The sequence below is a fragment of the Misgurnus anguillicaudatus genome, chromosome 3, assembly GCF_027580225.2.
Source record: "Misgurnus anguillicaudatus chromosome 3, ASM2758022v2, whole genome shotgun sequence".
In the NCBI taxonomy this organism is placed as follows: domain Eukaryota; kingdom Metazoa; phylum Chordata; class Actinopteri; order Cypriniformes; family Cobitidae; genus Misgurnus; species Misgurnus anguillicaudatus.
Genome location: NC_073339.2, coordinates 14280374 through 14293996, shown reverse-complemented (window position 1 = coordinate 14293996; position 13623 = coordinate 14280374). Strand labels below are relative to the sequence as shown.

The 13623-nt window shown below is 39.0% G+C and overlaps 1 protein-coding gene across 2 annotated transcripts; it reads right to left on the bottom strand.

The window, feature by feature from the left end:
- Positions 1 to 131: 131 nt before the first annotated feature.
- On the bottom strand, positions 132 to 3654 carry LOC129444240 (uncharacterized). 2 transcript variants are annotated; one of them, XM_055204780.2, is made up of 2 exons: positions 3072 to 3654; positions 132 to 2861 (listed from the first exon to the last, which is right to left on the bottom strand). In XM_055204780.2, exons 1-2 carry the CDS (start codon positions 3226 to 3228, stop codon positions 1582 to 1584), a joined length of 1437 nt encoding a protein of 478 aa, XP_055060755.1. In that variant the 5' UTR covers positions 3229 to 3654; the 3' UTR covers positions 132 to 1581. The 2 variants fall into 2 exon arrangements, with proteins under 2 accessions (XP_055060755.1, XP_055060754.1); XM_055204779.2 differs by having other exon boundaries at positions 132 to 2864; positions 3072 to 3569.
- Positions 3655 to 13623: the final 9969 nt, after the last annotated feature.

Below are 13623 nucleotides of genomic sequence, written 5' to 3'. Positions count from 1 at the left end.
TGCTGCTAAGCTCTTGGCGACAGATTGCAAGAACTTGAAGCATGTGGAGATGTCTGCATGAGATAGGCTTGACAGATCAGAGGAATGTACACAAAATAGCAAGGGTTTAAATGACCAGCATTTTTCTTATACACCTTAAGAAATTGTTTTATTCATAAATATTTGTCATAAAAATAACAAACATCAATGTTCATCCAAAGTATTGCGTATAAACCGTCTTGATATGTACAAAATCAGTTCTCCAGTATAATTATCATAACTTAAGGCAAGTTCGCATTTCTTCTAAATGTCCCTTTTACTGTGATTGATTAATTCAGCTATTACAATACAAAAGCTTTTAGTCTGAAAGGCATGTCAAAACTCTTCTAATATCATGTGAAAGAACTATAGAAATCTGCAGAAATGTATGCTTTCTAATCACTCAACATCAATGTTAAACCCTGTGCTATTCTACTTTCTTCACATTATTATACTAAATATAAGGAGTCATGTGAGCTGAAAAATCTAAGTGATTTATGACTTATAATTAGGGTCACAAGGTCAAATATGAATACACAAATTTGATCTGGTAAAATACTGAGTATCTGTTATCAAATAACAGATCCCCGGGGCAGACAATGGTACTAAAACCTGATTAACACATTCAAATAGATGCTATCAGAATTATGGCCTTAAATCATCTTTTGGAGTGGTCTGTGTTTTCTATAACACACATTGTACATAAAGATATAAATTGTTCATCAGATAAAATGTAAAAACTAGCAGTTGTTAGAAAAATACAAATGATCATTGGCATATAAATTGATTTATTTCTTCTCACTTGCTGTCTAGATTTGACAATAGTTGAACTGAAGTCTTTAACTGTACAACACAATTACCATTCGAAAGCATAGCAACAAAATGAAACATTTATAAAGGGGGAAATACGTTGTAAAAACCTTGGCACAAACTAACCAATAATGTCACCATGTTGTAAAACGAGGTAAATCAGATTTCTGCTGTGCATCCATCAGAGATTATTAATTTTACTCAAACATTTACATGCACGTTAAAGATTTCTTAAACATGTGACAGCGTATAGAAAAGACCAAAAAGCACGAAATAAAACACTTTTAAGTCTGAAAGTGGAGATAAGTGCAATACATTCCAGCTGTGCGCTTTACTACCGCATTACAATGCAAGGTCGAGGTTGGAGCTGTTCCATAGTAAAAGTGCTGAACTTCAGTCCATGTGCTCTGCAACACACGCTCCCCGAAAAAAGAAATACAATGGCCGAGGAAACAATAAAAAACCCACAATATTATGCACTTGCTGCATATACAGCAAGCTGCATGCAAGGTTCATCATGGGAGGTTCCGTCTTTAAACTCGATTTCCCTATTCAAGAAGGGGCGATCTGTCACCTCAGTGGACCTTTACGCGCATACGGGTCGCCTGCAACAATTGCCACAACGTTCAATGTTGAGCTTTGGAGTCGTAATCTGTAGCTTAAATAACTGTTTGAGAAAGCTTGAATCTTCCAAGACGGAAAGATGTGACATCAAGCACAGCAAGAGCTCATAATGCCCTGCGCAATTCTCGATCAAATTGCTTCAGGTAAAGTGAACGGCCACGTATTAACCACTTGTGGCTTTAACTCCATCTTTTCTTTCTGTTTAAGGTGCACACGACCGTGTCGTTTTCTTTCGTCGCTCCTGGCAAAGCGTTTGCCGCAAACATCGCAAGAAAAAGGTTTCTCGCCCGTGTGAGTGCGAGTGTGCGTGGTCAGATGATCGCTTCTGCTGAAGCTGCGCAAACAGATGCGGCACTGGAAAGGTTTGTGTCCCGTGTGGATACGGATGTGTCTGTTCAGCTCATCCGAGCGAGAGAAGCGCCGGTCGCAGGTCTCCATTGGGCAAGTGAATGGTTTCTCTTTTGCGGGCCCGGTGGAAGTTGCAGGGCTCTTTCTTGCCCTGTTGGGTTTCTGAGCCCGTGTGTAAGTTTGGCTAAAGGACTCCGGTAATAAAGATGAATACAGAACGGAGTCTATTGTTGAGGTCGAGTAGGTTGTGTCGCAGCTAGACTGGAGTTCAATATTTGGAAACATGGTGGGTTTCAAAATATTGTTAGATTGGATATCCATAACTGGAGCGGAGTAGTTAAACATGGGGGCGTTAAAACCTTGTGTGCAAGTACCTTCAAAGCACTGCTCCTGTTTAAGAGTGCCTTCCACTTTAAACTCGATCTCTGGGTTTGGGCATATGGGAGAATAAGAGTCCAAAAGCTCTTTCACCTGTTGATCGGTTGAAAAACTATTGGGCATTGTGAACGCCTCTGTCTGGAAGCCAGCATCCAAATAGTTATCGGACTTATTGAAAGTTGCCCACTCGTAACAGCTGCTTTCAAATTCATTTTTTATCACCACGGGGAACGTTGCGTTTTCAGACGGCGGCTCCGCGTCACGCGTAGAGGCTTGAGAAGAGCAAAAGTTCAGCGATGCGGTAGAGTCTTGGGCCTGCGGCGTGCTCTGGGAGTCCGGGTAACTGTGGCTTGCCTGTCCCGGGGAATAAAGCTGCGGGGAGGCCTGTCCCTGGACCGCCTCGTCGCCAAAACTGCTACTGCCACTGGCCACAGAGGAATGACTGCCATTTATCGCACCGTCCGCGCACTGACGGGCATCCGACACCGGGGTTGTTGAGATTCCAACGATTTCGGTTATCATGTTGAGCAATGTTTCCGTGCTGCACGGCGCTCCTTGAGATGTTTCCACATAGAAACTGCCTGAGTAAGCCAAGGAGGTTGCGTAGCTGTCTTTAGGACCATGACAAGAGTTATACTGATCTGTACCACTTGTGGGCTCCGTTTTGGGGGTAATGAGCGCACCTGCTGTGGAGACAAACAGCCATGCGTCAGTACGAAAAGCGTAACGCGTAAATCCGTTATATAACTACACGTCTTATAGTCTGAGTACCCTAGAATGATTTAACATATACTACATAATTATAAGGGGCATGCAAACCATACAAATGGCCTTCAATGAATACAGCTAAGGATTAAAAAAAACTGTGATGCTAAAGTGTGTCAGAAACTCACCGTGCGCAAACTGGCCAGGTGCCGTCCTTCCAGCATCCACGAAGACATCCTGGTTGTCTTTCGAGCTGTGACTTTCCACACCGATAGCAGAAGTGTTACAGCTTTCATACTGAGAGTAGAAAGAATCTTGAGAGTTTAAATCCATGTTGTTAAGCATCTTTGCGTAAAACGGTGTTAAATGGCTATCAGTCCAAGCAGGTTGATAAAAGGTGGTATGCAAACAAGCAAGATCACAAACGGATCCGATAGTTAATGTAGTCCGATAGTCCGTCAAAGGCGCTCGTCCAAAAAGAAGTGTAAATAATTCGGAATCCCCCCTTTTTTGAGAGATGCGTTAAAGTATTTTAGCTCTCCAGCTATCAGTAGATGTGTAGATCTGTTGATTCTCACACCAGCGGCTTCCCTTCGCTCGGCTTTTATACACTCCGTCCAACCGATCAGCCCTCCTCCCCATTCATTGTCTCCAGTGAGAGGATTCCCCGCTGCGTGTCATCTTCGTGACCATATATGGACAGAGGATATGACGGGTTTCCCCAAAAAAGGAGAATTACGGTTCTGACGCTTCAACAAGTCTGTCGATAAGAGTAAAGGAACGAGGGAGAGCCAGCCCTCAGCTATAGCTAATTCAAAATAAATGCTTATGTTTTGTATACGTTTGCATACACTATCGGAATCTTGACAATAACAAATTAGGGTTTTAAAATGTGTATATGAAATTAGTTTCATTCTCATTTAGGCATTCGGGTCAAATAAGGCTTTTCGTGATAATTTTAATAATTAGTTACGGTCAAAAACAATTTTAGAAAGTAGTGATGATCTAGACAACCCAAAAAGTTAAAAATACTACAAGTTAAACGTTGTTAGATTAATTCAATCTTAATTCTTAACATTTTTTCATTTTTTTTATTGAAAGCAGCTAAGAAGTTTGGGTGTGAACTTACTTACATTTAAAGTATGCGCATTTTGAAATTCACTTTAAACTATGACAGAGAGGTAATTTGTGGCAAGATTTTAAATTTATTTCAATTAATATTTATTTTTAAGGTCTCTTCAAAAATGTTCAATGTTGAAAAGCAAACTTACCCAAAATATATTTTAGTTCAGACAGCAAAGTTATAAGGCATAAAAATAGTTGGCTAGATATAAGAAATCATAAGAAAAAAATAAGAAAAATATATAGAATACATGTTATCTATGAGGTTTAAAAGAAATTTCACTGTTACAACGTCCAGAATAAAGGATACAAATCTCAATTATGTTTTTTTAACGCAAACTGGAGTAACTTTTTGTTTATGGTTCCCTTGACCTGGTTGTAAAGTCATTGGCCTATTTTTTCCTGATTTTTTCGTTGTAAAGCCATCCTTTAAACAATAGTTTATCATTACAACACTATTTTAAATCTGATTCATCTTAAAAAAGTGTCCTTGCTGTAAACTCCAATAATAGGCTAAATTAAAAAATATATATTTTATATAAAACTCGAGTTTTACTGTGTGTTGACAAATTGTAATGATCGGTGTGCAAAATTTGCTGGTACATAACATGTATATAAAATAAAAATTATAAAACTATATCTTGATATTAAACACGGAGAATGCTACATGTAAATGAACATCATCGCCTACTCCGTCGCACTTTCATGAAGCTGGCAGTAAACGTGCACTGTTGTTCAGCACCACGGAGAGCGCCACTTGAAGCTAAGGCTAGTCATATAGGCTACTACAATTAGAGTCTTTGGTCTGCAAAGCCATATTGGAGAAATGCTTGCTACTCTAAATTGTAACATATTTCTTTCTCTCATTTAGGAATTTTCCGTTTCCAACAAGAAATCAGATATTCAAAATTATTAAATGACATTCAACATCTTTGCTAAACAAGTCTGCTAGGTTGTTTTAACACATGCAGACAGCTGGTTTTAATGAACTTAGTGAGGTAGACATGCTAAAACTCATCAAAATAAAACCGTGGTCAGATTCTGTAACAAGTTATGCATTTATCGTATAGCTGGATGTCAAAATAATTGTGATATTCATGTGGTCACTTGGCTGCTGGCTTCATTCTCTACAATATACAGTACAGTGCAAAAGTCTTAGGCCACCATGCCAGAATTAGATTTGTTGTTTTTTCAATGTTATATAGTGATCATATACAGTCTTGTTCAAAATAATAGCAGTGCAATGTGGCTAGCCAGAATAGTCAAGGTTTTTGGTATATTTTTTGTTGCTACGTGGCAAACAAGTCACCAGTAGGTTCAGCAGACTCCCAGAAAACAAACGAGACCCAGCATTCATGATATGCACGCTCCCAAGGCCGCGCAATTGGGCAAGTAGTTGAATTAGCCGAAAGGGGTGTGTTCAAAAAAATAGCAGTGTGGCATTCAATAACTGAGGTCATCAATTTTGTGAAAAAACAGGTGTGAATCAGGTGGCCCCTATTTAAGGATGAAGCCAACACTTGTTGAACATGCATTTGAATGCTGAGGAAAATGGGTCGTTCAAGACATTGTTCAGAAGAACAGCGTACTTTGATTAAAAAGTTGATTGGAGAGGGGAAAACCTATAAAGAGGTGCAAAAAATGATAGGCTGTTCAGCTAAAATGATCTCCAATGCCTTAAAATGGAGAGCAAAACCAGAGAGACGTGGAAGAAAACGGAAGACAACCATCAAAATGGATAGAAGAATAACCAGAATGGCAAAGGCTCAGCCAATGATCACCTCCAGGATGATCAAAGACAGTCTGGAGTTACCTGTAAGTACTGTGACAGTTAGAAGACGTCTGTGTGAAGCTAATCTATTTTCAAGAATCCCCCCCGAAGTCCCTCTGTTAAAAAAAAGGCATGTGCAGAAGAGGTTACAATTTGCCAAAGAACACATCAACTGGCCTAAAGAGAAATGGAGAAACATTTTGTGGACTGATGAGAGTAAAATTGTTCTTTTTGGGTCCAAGGGCCACAGGCAGTTTGTGAGACGACCCCTAAACTCTGAATTCAAGCCACAGTACACAGTGAAGACAGTGAAGCATGGAGCATGATATGGGCATGTTTCTCCTACTATGGTGTTGGGCCTATTTATCGCATACCAGGGATCATGGATCAGTTTGCATATGTTAAAATACTTGAAGAGGTCATGCTGCCCTATTCTGAAGAGGACATGCCCTTGAAATGGTTGTTTCAACAAGACAATGACCCAAAACACACTAGTAAACGGGCAAAGTCTTGGTTCCAAACCAACAAAATTAATGTTATGGAGTGGCCAGCCCAATCTCCAGACCTTAATCCAATTGAGAACTTGTGGGGTGATATCAAAAATGCTGTAAAACCAAGAAATGTGAATGAATTGTGGAATGTTGTTAAAGAATCATGGAGTGGAATAACAGCTGAGAGGTGCCACAAGTTGGTTGACTCCATGCCACACAGATGTCAAGCAGTTTTAAAAAACTGTGGTCATACAACTAAATATTAGTTTAGTGATTCACAGGATTGCTAAATCCCAGAAAAAAAAATGTTTGTACAAAATAGTTTTGAGTTTGTACAGTAAAAGGTAGACACTGCTATTTTTTTGAACACACCCCTTTCAACTAATACCCAAATTGCGCAGCCTTAAGAGCGTGCGTGTCGTGGGTGCTGGGTCTTGTTTGTTTTCTGAGAATCTACTGAACCTACTGGTAACTTGTTTGCCACGTAACAATAAAAAAAATACTAAAAACCTTGATTATTCTGGTTAGTCACATTGTACTGCTATTATTTTGAACAAGACTGTATAATTGTTTCTCCGTCTCTTTAATAGTATACATCCAGAAAATACAGGAAATGTGTATATAGTATTAAAACTGTGTTAAAATGTAAACTGATGTGTCAAGTTTTTAGGATAAACTCTTCTTCCTTGAGCAATAGCAGGAAACTGCAGGACCTCTTAAACTTAAATTAAATTAAATCCTAATTTTAAAGAACGCATTCTGCTCAAAAACGCTCAAGCTGTGTTTAGTGCCAAGAGAGGTCATTTAGTCCTGAAAATTAATTTTTTTTTGTACATATTTCTTGTATTTTCTATTTGTATCTTAATAAAATAGATTAAAAAATAAATATGGATGGACATTAAAATTTCTAAAACAACAAGTCTGGTGGTGGTGGCCTAAGACTTTTGCACAGTACTTGCAAATCTCTGTGTGAAAGATGCCAATGGTCAGTACTGTTATAACAACTTTATTAGAAGTTCAAGTGCTTTCAAAATCACTTGATAACTAAGGCCTATCCCATCTAACTGTGCTGTAATAGCTGTGACCACCACTCCTGTGCAATATTTCTTTGTTAAGGCCACTGGAGCACCAACGGACGACATAGAGAGATGAGGAAGAATTCGTTCTGCAGTGGGCTGGATAAAAGCGAGGCATTCATTTAGCACATGCCTACTCAAGTATCTTTTGTTTACCCAATCTATTTATGTGTTTATTTATTTATTTTCTGGTAAAACTTAAGGATGGTAGAAAATCTTGGCAGTTGGTGGTTCATTATTTTTTTTATTTCAATAGCTTATGTTAAGAACGCATATGCAGGATTACAAAAGCTTGGCCATATTCAAACTGGAAAATGCATTCGAAAGCATATGAAATATTCCTATTATTATCATGCTAAAAATGACTTAAGAACAAGTTTGACATTTTCTGAAGGTAACTGTTCCCATTACAATCTTTTCCCCTATTTAAGGTCCTAATATCCCCCTCTACAGTGGTCTCTCCCAGTTGACCTAAACCTATTAAAAAGCTCTCCTCTTTAAGAGTTCATAACACTGAGACGCTGTTGTGATAACTGCCGAGTAGCGCTCACCTCTCGCCTCTGCAAAATGCCACGGAGCTCAGTAATGGGTTTATGTAATTCCTGCACTTACCAAGATTATTACACCGAAGAAATGCAATGTAAAAGTGTAATGAGACCATAGATGCATCGGATTTTTCTCAAAAGTTTCTTTAAAAGGATTCAGTGTTGCAAATAGATCACGCCTGTTGTTAATATATAATGGATATTGTTTAGCAAGAATGATTAAAATGACTTGTGAAATGAAACTACTGTTTTCAATCATTTTAAAGATCTCAGCATTCCCATTATATCATCCATTCATAATTTGAATCATTCCCAGGGCAATAGTTTTGCCGAAGAAGCATCATTAATGAGAGACTGTTAAAATACAGAAAAAGTTAAAAATAAAATATTGCATCTCATGCATGCATGTTATATAACAACACAGAGCAACAAAAATATGCAAACAGTCAGATACAGTAGAAATGAAATATGCATTTAGAACATTATTTATATAACATTAAAAAATTCTTAAGATAACAGCTTATTTTATCATTTTCATTAAAGGGGCCATGGCACAATAATTTTTTAAGATGTCAAATAAATCGTTGGTGTCCCCAGAGCACATATGTGAAGTTTTAGCTCAAAACACCATATAAATAATTTATTATAGCATGTTTAAATTGCCACTTTGTAGGTGTGTGCCGTTTTGGGTGTGTCCTTTAAAATGCAAATGAGCTGATGAAATTTAAACACTGATCACAATGATGGTGGTTTGTTGCAATTAAAACTCAATTGTGCTTTTCTCTGCACTAAATGGCAGTGCTGTGGTTGGATAGTGCAGATTAAGGGGTGGTATTATTATAATAAGAGCTCCTTAAGACATCATTAGGAGAGCCAAATTTCAACTACCTATTTTTTTCTGCTTGTAGAGAATGGTTTACCAAAACTAAGTTAATGGGTTGATCTTTTTCACATTTTCTAGGTTGATAGAAGCACTGGGGACCCAATCATAGCACTTAAAGGCGGATAAACCCGGCAATAATGTCGGTTAGTAGACACGCTCCTTACTGCTGATTGGCTATAAGTTTGTTTTGGTAGTCGGCCCGTCTCCTTGTCCAAAGCGTTTTTCAAACATCGTGGACCCCGCCTTTAATCATGGAAAAAGTCAGATTTTCATGCCATGGCCCCTTCACTTAGCCTGTTGAAGACACAATAGGATACTGCTTTTAAAACAATAGAAACACATCACAGAAATTAATATATTTAATAGTTATAATGAGAATGGGAACTGTATTGGTTTTAAAGAAAATACACACTGTCAGAAATAAATTTCCCTAGCAGTCAAAGTGTGGTAATCTTTCTTACCTAAAGAGGTCAAAAGTGCATATTATTTCATTAAAGGTACATACTGGAACCATATTGTATGTATACCTAAACAGTCCATTGGAGCTTTTTAAAGGATACCGCCCCAGTGACAACTTTGGACCTTTTTATGACTATTGTTTCTGACAGTGCAGAACTGTCTCTGATGTTCTCTAGACTCTAAAAATGGCTGGGTTATTTTTAACCCATATTGGGTAAATATTGGACAGAACACTGGGTCTAAAATGTCCCAATATTGAGTTATTGTTATGCAACCATGTGTTATAATAACCCAGCAGTTGGGTTAAAACAACCCAGCATTGGAACAATTTTAACCCAGCAGTGTGTTTTGTTCAATATTTACACAACATGGCTTAAAAATAGCCCAGCCATTTTTAGAGTGTACTGGTAATGCGTCGGGTTATAGTGGCGGATGTTATTATGTGGCAATAATACACCATTAAATCCTACTGGAATCCTATTGACCCGAAACACACTAAACAAAGGAATTTTAAAATGATTTAACAGCTGGTGGTTTATAATGTATTTGTAAATGGAAGCCACTAGAATTTCTATTAAATCCATCAGAATTTCTGTGTTGGCTTCTATTGGCTTTTCTAGCAATCTTTAAATGTTTCTCTAAAATAGTGTTTTATATTCTTTTTATGCATAAAGATGGGAGGTGGGAAGGTTTTTGGAGCACAGTCAAGAACGTCTACCAAGTTTTCAACAGGCAAAGAAACTGCACGTCTTATTACTGCAGTATGTCCCATATGTATTACAAACCCCCCAATGTCAGCAGATGAAGGCTCATCTTTATCAAACCATAGCAACAATGAAGCCTGTAAGAAACCAAAAAAGGGATTGGGAGAGCTAACATTAGAGAACGCTCGACCGGAAACACGACTCGATACAAGCGCGTATCACACTTCTCTAAGCTGCCAAATATTTCTCTTCTTTTTCTCACTTAATTTATAATCTCTAGTTATATGTTTTCCTCATACACGACTAGAACCCCTTACATAGAAGCAGAAAGATGACTCTTTTAAGCCACTGTTATATCACTTTTCTCAATCTATGTGATGTGGGAGCGGGGTTAGGGAAGCCCAACTACAGAACCAAAACCCCACTCCTACAGCAGCAGGTTTCCCTTGTGTTCCAGAAATACACCCGCTCGCCCACCCTTGTCCCCGGACATCCATCCTCTCCTCTCAGGCTGGGAGGGGCTGGAGCTTAAGCTTTCTTCCTGATCGTGACTACGGAGGGTTCCAGCAGTTCCCCGCCCGCTCTTGACTGACTCCCCCACATTCCCAGCAACCTCTTCTCTACTCTTAGGCACATCTACTGAGCATACCAGCAGGCCAATCTGGCTCTTCTCCAGCTACCTGTTGTTATCTAATCACTATCAATGGTAATAAATTAGCGCTATAGTGATATGGCACAGTTCATGCTACGCAGCATGGTGCGCATAGGTTTTGCACTTTCGCTTGTCTTTGGGATAAACCTTGTTGCCTTCTCTCGACTGTGCATCTAGCAGAGAGATGCATGAACCGATCTTTTACCAACTCATGCACTGGCTCTAGTTTTCTCTTGCCGTCTAATGCGAACAGTCTGCGCTGCATATTTCCTCGCGAGGCAGACTTTATAACCGCTGACCCCCATCAAGGTGATTCAATAAAAACCTTCAAAGAATGCATCACCTTTTCAGAGGGACGACTACTGAGTGAAAAGAGATGAGACTATTCAAACAGATTGCACTGCTGCTATGAGGAAAAAACAACTAAGAATGTGGCGTCTCTCTCTCCTCGCTAACATAAGTAACTATGGTAACAGGCGCTCTGCATGGCACTGCTACCACAAGCTCTCCAGAAATAAAACTGTTGGGCTAAGAGCGAGCAGGTAAAGACAAAAGATCCCGGGTGCCACTATTTATAGAGGCGGGCTTACATAATCTCCACACAGACCAGCGCTGGCCGATAGAGGCTAGGTGTTAGGGTGAGAGTGGGACAGGGGCACTGGTCCTAGAACAAAGTATGTAAGAGCGATGTCTGGAGGTTATACTGCAGATTATAAGAGAGCACGAAAATCTTTTTGAGGGGGAGGAAGTGGAAAAAGGAAGAGCTGTAGAACTGAGGATGGGGGAGATGACTGTGAATTGGTTTTTATTGGATTTTTTGGCAGATTGTTCTGCCAAAGGGTGAAAGCTTGGCTAAGCTCAACACACACGCGCTTCTTGATAGGCAACTGAAGCCCCCATGGGAGACGTACCAGCATGTGGTGGTTGGAGACGACACTATTGAACGTCACGCAACAGTGATTTCATCACCAACCATATCACCGAGGTAACAATTGATTATGACCAGGGCACAGAAATAAATATTAAAACATTTGCCAGAAACTTATCCACGGGGCACTGTAACCCACACTCAGAAAATTACACCCAAATCTAATTTTGAGTGTCAGATCATGACATCAATAGAGTTAAAGGCTTTAGATAGGCCTTTAAATCATGGTTGATGATACCCGAATGATGCAACAGCCAAAACAAGTAGACTCAAATGTCCCTGTAACACACACACACACATCTTGATAAAACATATACTTTGTAATGCACTCTAAGACGCTTTGGATAAAAGGATCGGCCAAATGCATGAATGCACAGTAAAAATGCTAAATAATAGTAATGAGATTGTGATGCTTTGAGGTTTCCATCTCTCACATATTTAGTGCTTCCCATTTTTTAAAGACAACATTGTCAGATCTTCAGTAAAAGAAATTGAAAGAAATTGTCAAATGACTAAATGGCTCCACCTAGCAGGCATACGCATCATTACAGTTTACAGACTACAATGTGGATACAGTTTTGAGCAGGGCTGAATGAACAGCTCTGTTCTGATCCACTGCTGGATATAATCAGTAAATGAAACACTTCATAACATTTAAACACAAAGCTTTGAGAATTTAATGTTATAATTGCTCCATTACACTGCGAAAAGTGTGACTCACACAAATATGCCCCCGAACTACTCTTACCAATGGATGCAAACAGAGGCTCGGGATCTCATCAATGCGCAAATGGAGGAACTCTGACTCATCTATTTTTGCCTGCGCGTTAGATCTTGCTAATGCTGTTTTGGCTATTATCCCATTGTACCATGCGTCCGTGGAGGGGAGGGGATTGCGCATTGAGTGTTTTAGTCACGCTGATCAACCAAAAACTACAAAGACTGGGAGATGCATTTCAAAGGGCAATAGCCGCGAGGGCCACATACTACGATGCCCAAGGGGAATGCAAATATAGTGGAAGATGCGTGTTTTATCTCATTTCTCAGACTGACTACGTTGTCCCATGGTTTTTTGCGTGAAAAGATGAAAAAAATACATTAAAACAGCATGAATCATCTACATGCTTATATCTCCAAAACACTGTTGACGCAATCAGTGTGTAAACAAGTTGTCATCTCTCATCAGTTCTGAAATAATGTTGTATAATTATAAACCTACTACTTATGAATAACAAACAGTAATACAAAAGATCTGACTTTTTAGGAATTAACTACAAACTTTATATAAAGTTCATACTTTACATATTAATGTTTAGCTCCATGAAAAGTTTAAATAAGCAATGTGGTTAACCTCGCTTACCCCAACTCTCCACAAAATCTATGTGCAACAGGCCTTTATTGACATCTGCGCTTACTTGTATACTACTGACGTTTCCTATAAAAAAAGAGACAAATGATGATACAATGACACAAAATCATCTCTCAGATAATGAGATCTTGCAGATCTAAAAGTCTTGGTCCAAATGCCATGCCATTCTCAAGCAAAATTGTGCTACAACTACAATTTTGCATTTATTGCAAATGTCGATCAATACTTTTAGGACATCAATACTTTTTAGGTCATGTGTGTTGCTCGTCATGTCAAAATACGTCTTCATTGCGTCATGTGAACCATGTACATCATGCTTCTTATCAAAATACGTGCCTGCTGCACACGCGTCAAAAGAGTTTATGAAAAAAGAGACGCTCACGTTCACAAAATACTCGCAAGACACTCACTTAACACTAAACTCTGATTAAACATGAGATTAAGTGAGTATCTGGCAAACGTGAGCGTCTCTTTTATTATAAACCCTTTAGACGCGTGATAGGGATGGGCCGATAAACTGGCCGATGATGATTGCTATGCTTCTCAATGAATTACGTTGCCGCTACATCCAAAAGCCAGAGGGCGCTCTCTGGCAGAAACTCAATGTGGGCCACAGAAGAAGAACCATTTACACATGCATCTCCAGGAAATGGCTTTAGCATTTATTTTGCTGTTCTTCAAACCTTTTCAGGTATTTTCATGATGATCAAGAATTTGAATACAGATTATGTTTGACGAGT